We start from the raw sequence: 16150 nt of genomic DNA, 5'->3' as shown, positions 1-16150 counted from the left end.
CACGACCAAAGGAAGGGAGCCGTCCTTTTTCTTCACAAAAAAGATAGGAGCACCAACTGGAGACTTTGAATGTCGAATAAACCCATGTGCAAGATTTTCCTCGATGTATTCTCGAAGAACCTCAAGCTCAATGGGTGATAAATTGTAAATCGGACCCCACGGTGGCTCTTTTCCTAGTTGGAGATCAATAGGACAGTCGTGCGGCCGATGCTTTGGAAGAACACTAGCTTTGACTTTCTCGAAAACATCAGCATAGTCTTGATATTTTTTGGGAATTTGGATGTCTGAATTCCCTTGAGTGACACTAGAAGGTGTCACTGATACTGCAATAAGAAAAGGTCCTCCTTGCCTCCCACTTGGCACAATTATTGCAATGTGATGGCTGAAATTTGATGAGAAGGATATGGTGCATCGGTAGAACTATATACTTTAGGAGGATAATCCCAAGTTCGATCCTTGACAATGATATTTTCTACTAAAGGGCACCTAATTTCTCGCTTCCTCCAATCGATTCTAGGGTTATGTAGCTTGAACCATGGCAAACCGAGGACAATTGGATGCTCAGGACTACAGATTATGTTAAAGGAAACTACACATCCTAAATCACCCAAGAGTATGTGTATTGGCTCATACTCTTCAAATATCTTCCCGGAAGCTATCGGGCATCCATCAATCACTACTACGGAAACTGGACAAGGAAGTGTATGCAAGGATATTTGGTGTTTTTGGGCAAAATCTCTATCCATGAAACAAGAATTGGCTCCAGTATCTAAGAGGGCTTGGACTTGAAGTTGACAAATGGGTGTCCTAACTTGTACTAGGGCTGAGAAGACTCCACTGACATGCTTGGAAGAAATGGAACCCACACTGGGTTGTACATATCTAGGGTTGTCCAACCAAATGGCTCCTATTTTGGCCGGACTTATTCGTTTGACTCCTCTTCTAATTGGCTTTGGACTTCAAATTTATTAGACAAAGGTGGATTCACTAACTACTTCTAAAATGTTGGACTCATTTTTATTGTCATAGTGAATTTGATTTACCTGACGTCTCGGCCTACGAGAGCAATGAATGGCTATATGTCCTGGACCTCCGCAATATAAGCATAGGTGGTTTGCTCGACGACGTTGCTTCTCTTCGTCTGACAACAGTCCTCGTCGTTGATTCATATCGATCTCCATGAGTGCAGGACTATCCATTGGGACTGGACTACATGTTTGCCTTGGAGATGGAGCAGGACTATACATTTGCCTTGGGGATGATTGCGCCGTTACTGATGCATAAGTTGGTGTGAATCTTGATCTTGTTATTTGTTGTTGTCGCTCACATCGACGCTCAAAAAGGCGATTATCACACCGTATTGCTCGACCAATAGCTTTTGTAAGTGATCTTGGATCCTCGGGGAAGGTAAGAAGTAAGTCTTTGACATCACTACGAAGGCTTGAACGGAATTGCTCCATTAGGGCTTGTTCATCCCAAGGAATATCGCTTGCGATGAGACGGAAATTGGCAGCATATGTCGAAGCTGGTTGATCACCTTGACGAAGTGTACGAATCTTGTTGATAGCTGTTCTCGCCCCATCAGTATCTCCGAAACAAGCCTTAAATTCCTTGATAAATTCCTCGAAATTATTCAATAGAGGAGAATTGGTCTCTAGCAATGGAGCAAACCACGACAACGTTATGCCAGTCAATAAGGTGCCCACTAGCCCGACTCGTGATGCATCTGTTGGATAACGCGCGGGATGCATTTGAATCACCAACCGTACTTGATTCAAGAAACCTCGGAAATGCGCCCTCGACCCATCAAATTTAGCTTGGAGGCTAATTTTGGGCTCCTTGATAAGTCCTTGACCTTCAACCCTTTGTTGTTGTAACACTACGATTGTCGACTCTAACTGTTGCACTCGTCGCGTGAACTCCTCTTGTTGTTGTTGCTTCTCTATAGTAACCTTTTGTAGATCCCCAAGTAGACGTTGATTCTCTACTTCAAGAGATGCGAACTTGGATTTAAGGTTCTCCATTTCTGCAACAAGGGCGAGATATTCTTTTGAGTTAATGGCAGCCATGGTTTCAAGATGGTTACAAAGGAGGAAGAGAGAGAGGAGAGAGAGAATTCGAATCAAACTGTCAGAACCAATGATAAAAGGTAGAGTGATGGAAGAAGGATATTAGAGAACACGAGAAGAAAGGAACAAAATACTAAGAGAAGAATGGATGTATAAGATAGAGAAAGAAAGAGAATGGATACAAGATATGTAATGAGAGCTAAAGACTGGTGTTGATTCGAATTGATTTGAGAATACATGTATGCCCTTATTTATAGGCTCCTATAGAATAGCTTAGAGATTTCTAGAATGTTCTAGAATGTTCTAGACCTAGAATGCTCTAGGACATTCTAGAACATTCTAGAATAATCTAGAGGTTTTACAATAATCAATGTAATATAAGAAGTAGCTTTTATTGTTTCATATAACAATAAGCTATCTTAATGGTTGAGGTTTACAAGTATGGATTACAAGGTTCGAGGTTCAAGTCTGGGTGACGCTATAATGGTCATGTGTTCATGACAATTACGACCTCAACTCCGGAGTTCCATCTTTGCTCATGGCCCCATCAGATTCGCTTGGATCCGATGTGCCCGCATTTGTGCCATATCCCCACATCTTCTTCCCTTTCTCCTTGCAGGTAGGCCATCTCCTCAGCTTCATCCACAGGAATTGCATGGCCAAGTCTCCATCATTCATCGGCTCCTCATCCGATTGGTCGTTTCGACTCAGTCCCTCATTCGGCCCACTTAGCCGAAATGAAATCGGACTCTCCTCAAGAGTGTCGATTTCTTCCTCAACCATGAGGTCGGCCTCATTGGCCTCATCTCCATAATTAGATTTGGATTCCATGGGGGTCGGATTAGTCGAAGGTTGGTAGCACAAAATCGATTCATCAATCACGACATCTCGGATTACTCAAACCTCTTTGATTCGGGGTTATAACACTTATAACCCTTTTGCTCGTCCGAGTAACTGACTAAGATACATTTTTTGGCTTTGGCATCGAGCTTCCTCCACTTCTCCTTCGGCACATGCACATATGTTATGCTGCCAAACACCCTCAAGTGTGCCAAGTTCGGCTTCTTTCCGAAGTACAACTCATGTGGTGACACTTTCCCCCCACTTGTAGATGTCCAATTCTGAAGATACATGGCTATTCGGATAGCATCGGCCCAGTAAAACTTGGGCATGCTTTTCTCCTCGAGCATTTCCCTTTCCACTTCTTTGATTGTCCGGTTCTTCCTTTCGGCTACGCCATTCTGCTCTTGTGTATATCTGCAGGTGAATTCACGTTGAATTCCCATCTGTTGTAGATAATAGTTGAACTAGCCATCCGACCACAAACACTTGATCTTTCTCTCTAATTCCCTTTCCACTAAGCTTTTCAAGTTCCAGAAACAGTCAAAGACACCACGCTTCTTCTCTATGAGATAGATCCATGTGTGTTGGCTATAGTCGCCGATGAAGTAGACAAATTATCGACTCCCGCCTAGACTCACATTCTGTGTTGGTCCCCACACATCTGAATGGATCAAGTCGAGCTTATTATGGCTCTGAGTTTGCTCATTTGGGAATGGAGCTAGTGATGCTTCCCTAACTGCCAAGCTTCACAAACGTGACCCTTTCGACCACTGAATTTTGGCAAGCCGAAAACAATGTTCTTCGTTTGCATCTCATGAAGCCAATGGGAAGTTGACATGGCCGAACCACTTGTGCCACAGGTCAATGTCCGACTCAACCTTTTGCCCTTTGGCAAACATAGCAGTGCCAACATCATTTGTCTCAAGGATAAACATCCTCCCTTCTTGACGCCCTTGCGCAATGATTTTGCCTTCCTCTTCAATGAAGCACTTGTGATGAGTGCACCGAACCTGCATTCCATGGTTGACTATTTGTCCAACCGACACCAAGTTCTTGGTGATCTTTGGGACGTGCCGGACGTTCCTCAACCTCCATTTTTGGCCGACATGGATCACGAGAACGTCTTTGATGTGCCTGATGGGATTAGGGGTGCCGTTCCTGGTTTCAACAACCCCTGGTTGTTCCGGCTTCTCTAGATTTGAGAACCACTCCTTGTGGTTGGAAGCTCTAGAATCCACATACCACACCTCGTTCATCTTTGAGGTGCGCATCTTCATCGAATTGGCCTTGTGCTTCATGACGAAGGTTGGGCTAGTTTCTGCTCCTCCTGAGCCTTCTATGTAGTGCAAGAGTTGCCATCTCTTAGAGTCAGCTCTGTCTGATCCGGCTTTGTCTGAATCAGCCTGTTTCTTCCAGCACTCGCTCTCTTTGTGGCCTTTTCAACCACAATACCAGCAGTCGATAGCTTTGTTTTGCCAACTCCCAGCACCACCTTGACTCCCCCTACTCATGGAGGGTCCACTACTGTCAACACTTCCTCTATGCCTCTTGTTCTGCTCATGTCGACCGCCTCCATTGTGTGTCAATCCACCGCATCCACCATGACCACAGGGCCTCTCTGTCTCCGTGCACATCATCTTGTTGTCAGGGTGCATGCTCATCGACACACTCGTGTGGTTCTCCTCTACCAAGAGCATCGACTGCAAGTCAAAAAATGTCGGCAGTTTCTCCCTCATGCAAATAGTCGTACGAATCGGTCCGTATTTCTGAGCTCACCCACCAAGGTAGATCTGCACCATCTCGTCTTCTTCCACCATCATGTTGATGGAGCCGAGTGCATCGCGGATCTCCTTGATCTTTGTGGTGTAGTCAATTACTGACATACCTCCTGCCAAACGTTGTTGAGCTCCTGTTTGAGCTGACTTTGAATCCCTTACATACCCGAGAATCTGATCATGGACACACAAGCCAAAGTAGTACAAAACTCGGCTTGCTACTTGCTCCCAAGTTGGGACGTCTTTGTGTGTCAGCTCTGGTGGTACCTTTAGAGTTTTTCCGTTGAAAGTGAGTTTCCCATACCTTTGTTCATGTTCCTCTTGTTTGAAAGAGAAGCTCTTCGTCTTTGTGTTGATTCCTTTGTCAGCAGTAGTGGATTCTCAACCCTTGTGCTTTGATACCATGTAGAAAATAAGATGTGGAAGCTTATGAGTTAACAACACAATCGGTTAGACCAAATGACAGACAACAGTTAGGAATACACAGAGAATGTGTGTGTGAGAGAGAGAGCATACAACAAAAGTATATTTCAAAATACCAATGCTCTGTACATCAAAACGTGCTCAGTGAGCACTCTTTATACAAGTCCTCAAAAGGACTGACAAATACTTCAATGCTCATAACTGAGCTATTGACACTAATTCCTAAAATATTCTCATTACTATGAATAGGAATATAGACACTAACGGTCCATCGACCTGACCCTCGGCCGACTAGTTGTCAGCTTCTTCAGTCGAGTCGACTAATGAGAGTAGGCTGAAGAAGCCGACAGCTGGTCGGCCGAGGGATAGGTCGATGGGCCGTTAGTGTCTATATTCCTATTCATAGTAATGAGAATATTTTAGGAGTCAGTGTCAATAGCTCAGTTATGAGCATTGAAGTACTTGTCAGTACTTTTGTGAGTCCTTTTTGAGGACTTGTATAAAGAGTGCTCACTGAGCACGTTTTGATGTACAGAGCGTTGTTATTTTGAAATATACTTTTGTTGTCTACTCCCTCTCACACATTCTTTGTGTATTCCTAACTGTTGTCTGTCATTCGGTCTAGCCAACTGCGTTGTTAACTCGTAAGCTTCCACATCTTATTTTCTACATAGCCGAACAAACAATCACAACAGGTAAGTCAAAGATCGGCCTGTCAAGACGAGCCAAAAAGGCAAAGTTGACGTTGATGGACATCTGAAAGGCTAAAGTCACAGCACTAAGCAAGGATGCCAATTGGAGAGGAGACATCGATAGGCGAACAAAGCCAAAAACAGATCGGGGATCCAATGAGGAGCACAAGTGCTAGCATGAGTGGGAAGCAGACAATCGACTAGAGGCCAAGAGTTGGAATCGGACACAAGCCAATACGAACGAACGAGCCGACTTGTATGCAAGACAATCTGAACCAGTCAATTCGACTGACCCAAACAAGCCGACCCGGACGACGTACCATCCGGATGACTAGCTAAATTAGGCTAGATCCCAATGTTACCTCTGCAAATTCGCCCAAATGTTGATTGCCTTGTATGTATACATTTGTAACTTTAGATTAAATTTATAATCTAGGTTCACGGGGGAGATAACCCCAACTAATTATATACAATTATTTGTATACATAGGAAGAGTAACCCTTTTACGGGAGTTTGTTGGCATAAAAGACCGACTCCTTCCAAATAGTATCCTTAAGTGTGAACACGTTCTTAAGTTAGGGCTTGAGTATATTATCCCAACTGTAACATTGTATAACGGAGAGAGAGAGAGAGAGAGAGAGAGAGATTTACGAAAGAGAAATACAAAGTTTCCATTAGAGCTTAACCTTGTTTTCCTTGCTTCTTATCATCTTGAGCTTGAATATTCCTATTCAGTTTTTCTATGTCGTTTGTTGTACACTAATATACAGGTCCTCAACAATCTTCTGCAACCCATTTCTTCAACATTGCTCTGATACCATGTAAATAATCGAATGTATGATTCTGTGCAGTGGAATGAAGACGTGTAGGTGTGTGTGTGTGTGTGTGTGTGTGTGTGTGTGTGTGTGTGTGTGTGTGTGTGTGTGTGTGTGTGTGTGTGTGAGAGAGAGAGAGAGCGACAAGGATAGATAGAAAAAACTAGAAAATTGTATTCACAAGAAAGCAATAACCAATAACTACAAATGAAGGGAGAAGATGCCTATATGGTCACCTTCTCTGTACTCTCTCTTACTACGCCTAACTCTTGGGAAAGAGGACAGAACTTAACTACCTACTAACTATGTGTCATAGAAGTTAAGTCTTATGACACATTAGTTATGCTACATAGTGGTAGTGGTGTGTCCACACACTTGTGGTCTTAGGATGTGTTCACACCTTGGGGAAGTTGAGTTTGATTCTCAAGATATGATCTAGCTGGATTGAGCACGAACTTGGCAAAGTGCTTCTTCCTCTCACAAAATGCAGATCTACAGTTGCCAGACAATAGATTTCAATTGGATTGAAATCTTGGAGATTATGTTCAAGAAAGATGCAGTGAGTGTGAAGTCTTTGACGAGTGGATTGAAGTGCTAATGTTGTAGAAGCAAAAGGTCGACCAACATCACGAACCTCGTTCTAATACCAATGGTAGGGGACATGGTTGTCAATGGAAGAGTCTGAAACACAACATTTTATGCTAAAGGACAACAAATGATGGATGTGGCACAAAGAACAGACGTAACAAAGACAATTTGCAAGAGTCTAACATTAGTATGCAACAAAGGAGGGAGAGAGAGGGAAACTGAGAGGCACAATAGAATACATTGTATTATTCAAAAATGTCAGTTACAAGAATAACGGCAACATCATCTTCAAAGTAGGTTACAAACTTTGTTATATACTAACCAAGTTAGGGCAACTGCCCTTTGTGCTATTCACAAAATTAGCCTATACTAGTTTGTACAATGGGATAATGTGAATACATCCATTATATCATCGTATTCAACATGGACCCTCTCCCACCCTCTCCCAATTATTGGATACCTCGGACATAAAGACACTAGGTAGGTATACTGTAGAGTTAAAACAACATATATCGAATACGCTATAAAATGTTAATCATAACTTTTCTAATATTCACTAACATATAACCACTAAATGTTTACAGAGACAGGGAAACAGTGAATGCGAACACACTTGTACCATTTGGCCTCTCCCTTGTAGAAGCAAAAAACCAATGGGCAACAAAACACCCTCAAATATCGGGCTTCAAAGTGACTCATTATCATGTAGAAAGAATTAAGAAAATAAGGGAACATGAGTTACACCTAGAACCTATGGTCGAGATACCATTTACATTGAGACCACGTGCTAGACCTACATTGAAACCCTTCACCCCCTACCCTTTTTTGAGAGACTTGGATGGAAATGAACTAATATAGACTCTCAACACACATCCATTTCCATTATAGAACATGCTACACCCCATAACATTTTTATACCACACCAAAACTATTATTTTTATTTTCAATGATTGGGTACACATACCATTATTGTAAATTGTAATCTTAGTTGTTATTCTTCATTTTAGAATACTCTGAAGTATTCTACGTTTTAGAACTGTTGTTTTTTAAATTTTGATGTATTCTATGTATTTAAGAAGTATTTATCATTTCAAAAAAAAATTTTAAAAAAAATCTTTAAATTTTAAGAAGTATATAACGCATTTTACAAGTATTCTAAGTATTTAACGTATTTTATCTATAAAATACATATTCTAAGTATTTTTTTTAAAAAGTTAGAATACTTGTAGAATACTTAAAATACGAATTTTATGCTAAGTATTTTACAACAAGGATTGTAATCAATTGTCTCATGGACCAATGTTGGTCTTAGATGACGTTAATATATCTTTCTTTCTCTCTATCTCCTCCCCCTTACTACTAACCAATGTTGGATGTAAGAACATGTGAATACTAACTTTTGTGAGAAAAAGAGATTATGTTGAAGACAATGTTTGGAATTAAGATCCATCTCGTCTTCTATATTGCTAATGATGCATACTTTCACATATAATTAGCAACCCTTCGCAAAATAAAAATAAAAACAAAGTGCGTGCTAAAGAAGAATCTAAAAGCATTGTAATGCCTTTATGGACTCATGGAGCACAAGTTTTTTTTTAAATGTAAATAGTTTACAAGAGTCCCATTTATACAAGATGTAATAGCTTTACAAGATTCATTACATTGATACAAAAAGTATGGAAATGCCATTGAAGCGTATTGTGATAATTAAAGGAGCTAGAAAGAAAACCGCAAAAAGAGAAATTACCATAATATAATACATTGTTTAATTCGTTTTAAAAAAACATTATAGCCTTGCATGATTGTTTTAAGGTACCTAATGTGCCCAAAGTTAATTTGTCATGTCATCAAGAACCTAATTTTGACCAATCATATGCATAAGTAGCATAGAACATAACCAAGCATGCTTCTTGAATTTCTAATGCTATGTAAGCAAAGTTTGATCAATTTCATGATGGTTGTACTAATCATCCCTTTAGACATAAGTTAAGCCCAAACAATACAATGCAAAGATGCAAGCTATACTCATTCCATTCCAACAATTAAATGCACATTACCTATAGCTAAATGAATGCACTAATGAAAATGTTTAATGGGTCGACCTATCACATCTCCTAGGTCGCCAATGGTGAGAACTCCTAAGGCAATGATTAGCTTCTATTGATTTCCAAAGGATATTGAATTATGATGTATGGAATGGAGTCGAGGATTGAACTTGGGTTCAAATCTCAATGTTATGACCGATTAATGTGACCATTGACCCCAATGAGAGAGAAAGAGATATAGGACATTGTCAATGATCAAGTAATAGTTTAGATGTCTTCATCAACTCACTCCTTCAGGGGGCTCATGAAGTTGTAAGTTAGTTGGGCATACACATGCAGCATGTGGTGTAGGACACAGACAACAGATGTGCGTACCAAAAGATGTGTCAAAGGACAAATTTAAGCACATGGATGCTAGTAAACATGGGACGAGGTTCAATGAGGATGTTACAATGAAGCTTGAAGCGGAGGAGCCAGAGTGGAGAGGAAGAAAGAGACGCGGGAAGAGGTTGGTTGGCAAGCACCTCCAAGAGTGTGGAAGGCACAAGTCGCGCACGCGCGCACACACACATAACCATACTCTATTGTGACACCCATTGTAAGTAGCATTTTTCACACACATTTATTAATAAAATTGTGTGTTTTCACCTAAAGAGAGACCTTTATGAAGTAATGGAGCACAAGAACTAAGCTCCCCCCCCCTCCCCCCCTAATTTTTTATAAGGAGGCTAAAAAAGAAAGAAGAAAGGAATGTGTGTGTGTGAAGATGATGGAAACATGTGGTTTAATGCAAACTTGGGGTGGTGTTGATGGGTGTATGTGTGTGTATGTGTATAAAATGGGGTCTCCAGGAGGCACCTTCAACAATAACAAACAAACAGAGGAACAGAGAGCTTCTGGGTTTCCTTTTGATTCCTGATACAACAAAAAGGAACAAGAAGATGGGAATCATTGGTTACCTTCTTCTTCTTCTTCTTCTTCTTCTTCTTCTTCTTCATGTTGTTGTTTGTTTTGCCATCTCTATCATTGAAGGCTCTCTTCTCCCATTTGTTTTTTGTTGTTCTGTGCAGGAGTAGAAAGGAACAAGAACTTGGAGCTCTGTGAGTCTGAGGTTTTCTTCCACAAGGTATACATACTTAACAAAAAAAAAAAAATCTTTCAACCTTAAGTACACAAAGATTATTCATTTCCCCAATGGGAAATCTTGGAACCTTGATTTCAAATGTTTTTGGGACCTGCATGTTTGTATGTATGTATGTATGTACCTACCCCATTCATTTCATTAGCTCCGGAAGAGGATTGCTTCATTTTCTGCAACCTATCCTGATGCAAGGATACTGAGGCTGGGTATGGGAGATGCATCAGAGCCCATACCAGAGATCATCACCTCAGCCATGGAGAAGGTCAGTAAGCCATTGAATATATATACACACACACACAAGTCTTTGATATTGTCTTGGATTTTTGGCTTTGCTTTTACCTCATCCCATTTTGCTTTTTTCCAATGCTGTTTTTTTTTTTCTTTGTTACATGTATACATCATAAGTATGCTCGTGGGCTGTCGACTCTCGAAGGCTTTTCGGGCTATGGCTCCCATGAAGGGATCGAGGTTTGGTTTTGCTCCATCTTTTGTCTTGCCTTTTTCCATTAAAAAAAACCATAGGGGCATCACACATCATAGGCATGGTCCATATAGGATTCGGCAACAGTTCGGTTCCCAGCTTAACCAGTTTGGCCTTGTCTGAACCAAACCGGTTAAGCCTTAACAGGTTTGGGAATCGGTTTGGCCATATAAACGGTTCATTTCGGCTTGAGCCTTGCCAAACTGAGCTCAAACCAGTTAAGGAGGCTCAAGCCTGAACCGAACCGAACCGCCAAACCGTTCGTAAACGGTTTAATGGTTTGGTTTAGGCTTGAGCCAAGCCGTTGTCGATTCGCACACGTGTTGTGTTGGAAACTAATGTTTAGTTCTTTTATGAATTAAATGATTAAAGTTTCTAAAGTTTGGCACATAACATAATAGCTTATGTTGAATTCTCACATTTCATTCCATGTCCAAGTCCTTATGAATTTGCAGTTGTATCTTCTTGCAATTTGATGTGTCACGAACATACCACACCTTGTTTTGGATGCTAAGGTTCAACTCATGGGATCTCTATGAATCCTAAAAAAGTTGCATTTTTCTCACAATTGGGCACATGGCATACCATGTAGGCTTTACGGATTAAAGTTGCCGAATGTCTATACGATGGGCTTGGGGTGAAACCATCGGAAGTCTTTCTATCGGATGGAGCAAAAGGATCTTTTACCCGACTTCAGGTTTTGTGTACAAGCCATCAGATTGTGAAAGTTGTGTTGTGTATGCAAGCAATAAGAGATCAAACTATTGATAATAAGCAATAATGAATGTGATTTTAACTCTTATCATTTGTTTTTAAGTTTCTAATTTCTTATCGTATATGGATGTTTGCTATTGTATTGTGATTGAAGATTGGGGTGGAATTTCTATTGGTGGCGAGCAAATGGTAGACAAGCTTCTTGATCTAGGGGGTGAGTTGTTTTCCATGATTGTGAGAGCTTTTAACAATGTGTTCTTCCTCTCCATGGAGGGGTTGGCCACATGCTCAACCATCCATGCCATAAAACACACATCACCATCCATGATTGTCGAAGAGTCATCCATAGTTTCATAATCAATCTTCATAATGAAGAACTTCACATGCCCTTGAGCTTTCGTTATTCTTTTCGACCCCCACCCCCCCTCGGAAGGGTGAATGAACGTATTGTTGCTCAAAGACCACACATAATTGCCCAAATTAGGGATGAAAATACATTAGTAGAATATTGTGCATTCAACAATTGAACTCGTGATTTTGAAATAAAAAGGGGAAATTTTAGTTCATTTGCACACCGAAAGCAAGTTCTGGGAGTTCTTTCCATTAACTAATTAAACAAAAACACAAAAAGCAAAATTTTCGTTCATTTGGACACCAAAAGTAAGGATGAAATTACAATAGTAGAATGCATTGCATTCAACAATTGAACTCATGATTTTAAAATAAAAGAAAGGCAAAATTTTCGTTCATTTGGACACCAAAAGTAAGTTTTGGGAGTGTTTTGTTTCCATTAACTAATTAAACAAAAACATAAAAGAGGTTATGTTATGGGTCAAAGACTCAAAACATGAGTGTCGGAAAAACCTCACCAAGCTAACAAATTAGCAGAATGTCCCTCATTTGTTCTAAATTCTTGGATTACTCTTGCTTTTTAATGAAGTCATAGATATATGCTAGGTAGTATTGTATGCAATGATTAGCAATAATATGAGTATGACAATCGGATTTCTAGAGTTAATGAGAACCTCACAATATTATTCATACATTTATGAGGCATATTATTCATGTTCATTAATAAGAGCTTACTATAATGAATGACATGATGAGCTCTAAGACGCCCTCGTAGTAGTTAGCTAATTGATTACAAACGAACCACATGTAAATCTACTTTAACTCAAAAAGAAATTAGGGTATTTTGGTAGTTATCAAGAAAGTTAGTGGTATTTTGGTGATTTTTAAGAACGTCGTACAAGTATATATCGGTCGATGGTAATATATCAACATGTTAGGGGGTATTAATACTTCTTAGAAATTATTGTGGCAAATATTAGAGTTTGAAAATGCATTGTAATAATAATAATAATAAACAATTAGGTGAAAAAAAAACTAGTACAGTTAGTAAAAGGTGTGGTTAGACATGGAATGGATTTGGGAATTGTATATGTCAAGGATATCTACCCCCAAGGCTAATGGAAAAGGAGGGGAAAGAAACACTTTTAAATAGCTTGAAAATCTAGATCATAAGCTTGCCTTCATGGAAAAGAAGAAAGTTTACCTCTTGAGTTAACAAGCTTGCCAACCATTTGCTCACAAAACAAATAAGGGGAAACTTTGAGCTTAACAAACAAACTAAAAAGAAGCGAAATCTTGTTTTCTTTTTGACGGATTTTTGTTTGTCAACATCCTTATTTGGGTTAGATTCTCTTTGGATCGGAGGTGACAATGGCTGTGCTTGATCCATCATATCCTGTAAGATCTCTTGTCATTTTTCATTCTTTTAGAAACTAACATTGTCAAAGGACTCTTGCAACCAATTAAAAACTTTCATTATAAGAATGTTCAATTGCTTTTCAGATGGTGGCCAAGATGTCTTATCTATTTGCTCCGTCATCACAAGCTAAAGACAAGGTTGTATACATGAAAGGAAATCCTAACAATAACTTCTTTCCCGATTTAGCAACCTTGGAGCGCACAGATTTGATATATTTTTGTTCACCAAACAATCCCACTGGCATAGCGGCAACTAGGGAGGAATTGACAGAACTAGTTGCCTTTGCAAAGAAGAATGGGTCCATTATCATTTATGATGCTGTTTATTCAGCTTTCATTTCAGATGAATCTCCCACGTCAATATATGAGATTCCAGGAGCAGAGAAGGTTAATTAATTGTTCTTTTATAACTACTTTTGTCTCAATACACCTATTGCTTGACCTAGTTTTCCCAAGTTCACATGGTTGTAAAATCACCTCTAGTAATATATCCACAACACTATGGTTTCATAGACTATACATTAAACATTTAACTCCATTTATAAACAATTATTAGCAAGCACATCACACTCACATTACTACCCCCCCCCCCCCCCCCCCCCCCCCCCCAAACAAAATACCTTGACGCCTTCAGAACAATGTGGCGCTTAATCCAAAGAATCACATATTCATTTTGACAAAAACACTACGAAAACATGAGAACAATATGGTGATAATGGTATTGTGGTCAACCAAAATGTAGAATATCTAAGCTTACAAGGCCAATACATTAAGAATCTTGATATTATTGGAATTCAACTATGAAAGTATAGTCAATGCAACCTTAGAAATGTAGAGACATAACTAGAGAAACAACATTTTTTGTGTAGTCTACAGAATGGAACCTTATATATGTGGAGGTACAGAACTTTTGTTTATATATAGTCTAAACATAAGCATGCACCAAATGGTTTTTTAGGTGGCCATTGAGGTTGGATCATTTTCCAAGGTAGCCGGTTTTACAGGTGTTCGTTTGGGATGGACCATTGTGCCAGAAACACTATGTTATGTGGATGGGAAACATATCATAGACGACTTTCACAAAGTGAGTGTGTTAACATTTTCATTTGGTCCATCCAACATTGTCCAAGCAGGGGGTCTGGCTTGCCTAACCGATGAAGGCATAAAGGTTAGATAAAGAGACATTTGTTTGGGTTAAGGCGATGTATTAATATGGGTATTGTTGTTTCACTGAATTATATTTCTAGCTAAGACGACTTATTTATAGGTAACATTGTTTCTCTCATTGGGTTTTTTGCTAAGAAGAGCTTTGCTACTATGTAAACCACAATTGAGTTCAATTCTTGTTCCTCTCCCCACTCTTATTTGTTGTACATTGGTCAAAGCATTGCATATCGAGACATATATATACAAAGCAAGATGTGATGCTTTGCCATAGTATTTGACTATTAGAAATAGGTCATAACATTACAAAACAAGGTAATATGTACAAAGCACAATATTACCTCTTATTTGCAAATCTAGAGACAAATTTACTGGAAACATGGCGATTTGTTAACCTATCGAATCAAATTCAAGAGTGATATAAGAGTAAGTCAAAAATATTGCAAGCCATCATTACTGCATAGAAAAAATAATCTTTAGAAATCGATAAGCAGGAAGGAATATTAAAAGAAAACTATGAAGATGGCTTGTTGGACTAGGTTTTCAAAAATAATAGGTCATCTACAAGGCTTCAAGTGTTTCTTTTCAACTAGGTTCTCTTAAAAACAATATATTGTCCGTAAGGCTTTACATTTTAGTTTTCAAACGAGGGTTTCAAACACGATCAAATTTTACATATGAGTTTCCAAACAAGGCTTTCAAAAATAATAACTTTTGTAAAGCTTCAAACTAGGATTTCAAAAGTATTAGTTTTCCCAACCAAAAAGTAGATGGTGCTACACTTTGGTGATGTCTTCACTTTGCAGGAAACAAAGAAATTAATTGCATATTACAAGGAAAATGCTCGAATCCTTCTCAAAGCATTTGCCTCACTTGGCTTGAAGACATATGGAGGCGAGAATTCTCCTTTCATTTGGATCGAGTTTCCGGGACGAGGCTCTAATGATGTCTTTGATGAGTGGCTTGAGAAAGCTCATATTATTTCCACTCCGGGCATTCTCTTTGGACCTTCAAGTGATGGATACTTAAGGATTAGTGCTTTTGGACACAGGGAGAATATCTTGGAAGCAGTGGATAGGCTAAAGCTTTTGCATATATGCTAACCAAAAAGAGTCCTTTGACAAATTACAACAATAAAGCTAAAGGGCCTTGAAGAACAAGAAGAATTATGGGGTGCATCAAAACTCAAATATGATCTCTTTCCATACTCAACAACTGATAGCTACTTGGGTTAATTCCATGCATAAAATTGTTGGTTGTGCAATGTAATAATTTCTACTAACCAATTGGATAAATAATTGCAACGTATTTCGAATAAACAAAATCTTGAAAGGCCTATTATTGGTTTTTTTGTGTTTTGCCTTACCTTTAGTGTTGAATTTGTATATTGTCCAAGAATAGGAGCATAAATTTATGATAAGTATTTCGCTAATCACAAGAATAATTTCTACTTATCCTTTTCACATTATACCTTGTACCTTTTAATGTAAAATGAGCAATCAACACTAAATTTATTAGATTAGGAACATAAATTGATTATAAGTATTTCGCTAATCACAAGAATAATTTCTACTTATCCTTTTCACATTATACCTTGTACCTTTTCATGTAAATTGAGAAATCAAACTAA

General features: G+C 39.1%; 1 protein-coding gene across 2 annotated transcripts; it reads left to right on the top strand.

Annotated features, from left to right (window-relative positions):
* Positions 1 to 10059: 10059 nt before the first annotated feature.
* On the top strand, positions 10060 to 15864 carry LOC147860969 (LL-diaminopimelate aminotransferase, chloroplastic-like). Of its 2 annotated transcripts, none has more exons than XM_087323829.1 (9): positions 10060 to 10204; positions 10321 to 10376; positions 10537 to 10653; positions 10797 to 10859; positions 11465 to 11569; positions 13285 to 13335; positions 13441 to 13743; positions 14315 to 14524; positions 15327 to 15864. In XM_087323829.1, exons 1-9 carry the CDS (start codon positions 10060 to 10062, stop codon positions 15621 to 15623), a joined length of 1347 nt encoding a protein of 448 aa, XP_087179955.1. In that variant the 3' UTR covers positions 15624 to 15864. The 2 variants fall into 2 exon arrangements, with proteins under 2 accessions (XP_087179955.1, XP_087179956.1); XM_087323830.1 differs by having other exon boundaries at positions 10119 to 10204; positions 10584 to 10653.
* Positions 15865 to 16150: the final 286 nt, after the last annotated feature.

Source organism: Azolla caroliniana, unplaced genomic scaffold, assembly GCF_043228905.1.
Source record: "Azolla caroliniana isolate FFs.n. ecotype wild unplaced genomic scaffold, voAzoCaro1.0.p SCAF_8, whole genome shotgun sequence".
Classification (NCBI taxonomy): domain Eukaryota; kingdom Viridiplantae; phylum Streptophyta; class Polypodiopsida; order Salviniales; family Salviniaceae; genus Azolla; species Azolla caroliniana.
Note: the sequence above shows the minus strand (reverse complement) of the source record. Positions and strands in the feature narration are given on the sequence as shown.

Coding starts and splice junctions, on each gene's coding strand:
- LOC147860969 (XM_087323829.1), top strand. CDS start 10,060: ATGGGTGTATGTGTGTGTATGTGTATAAAATGGGGTCTCCAGGAGGCA. Junction 10,205..10,320: donor CAAGAAGATGGGAATCATTG/GTTACCTTCTTC, acceptor TGTTCTGTGCAG/GAGTAGAAAGGAACAAGAAC. Junction 13,744..14,314: donor AGATTCCAGGAGCAGAGAAG/GTTAATTAATTG, acceptor ATGGTTTTTTAG/GTGGCCATTGAGGTTGGATC.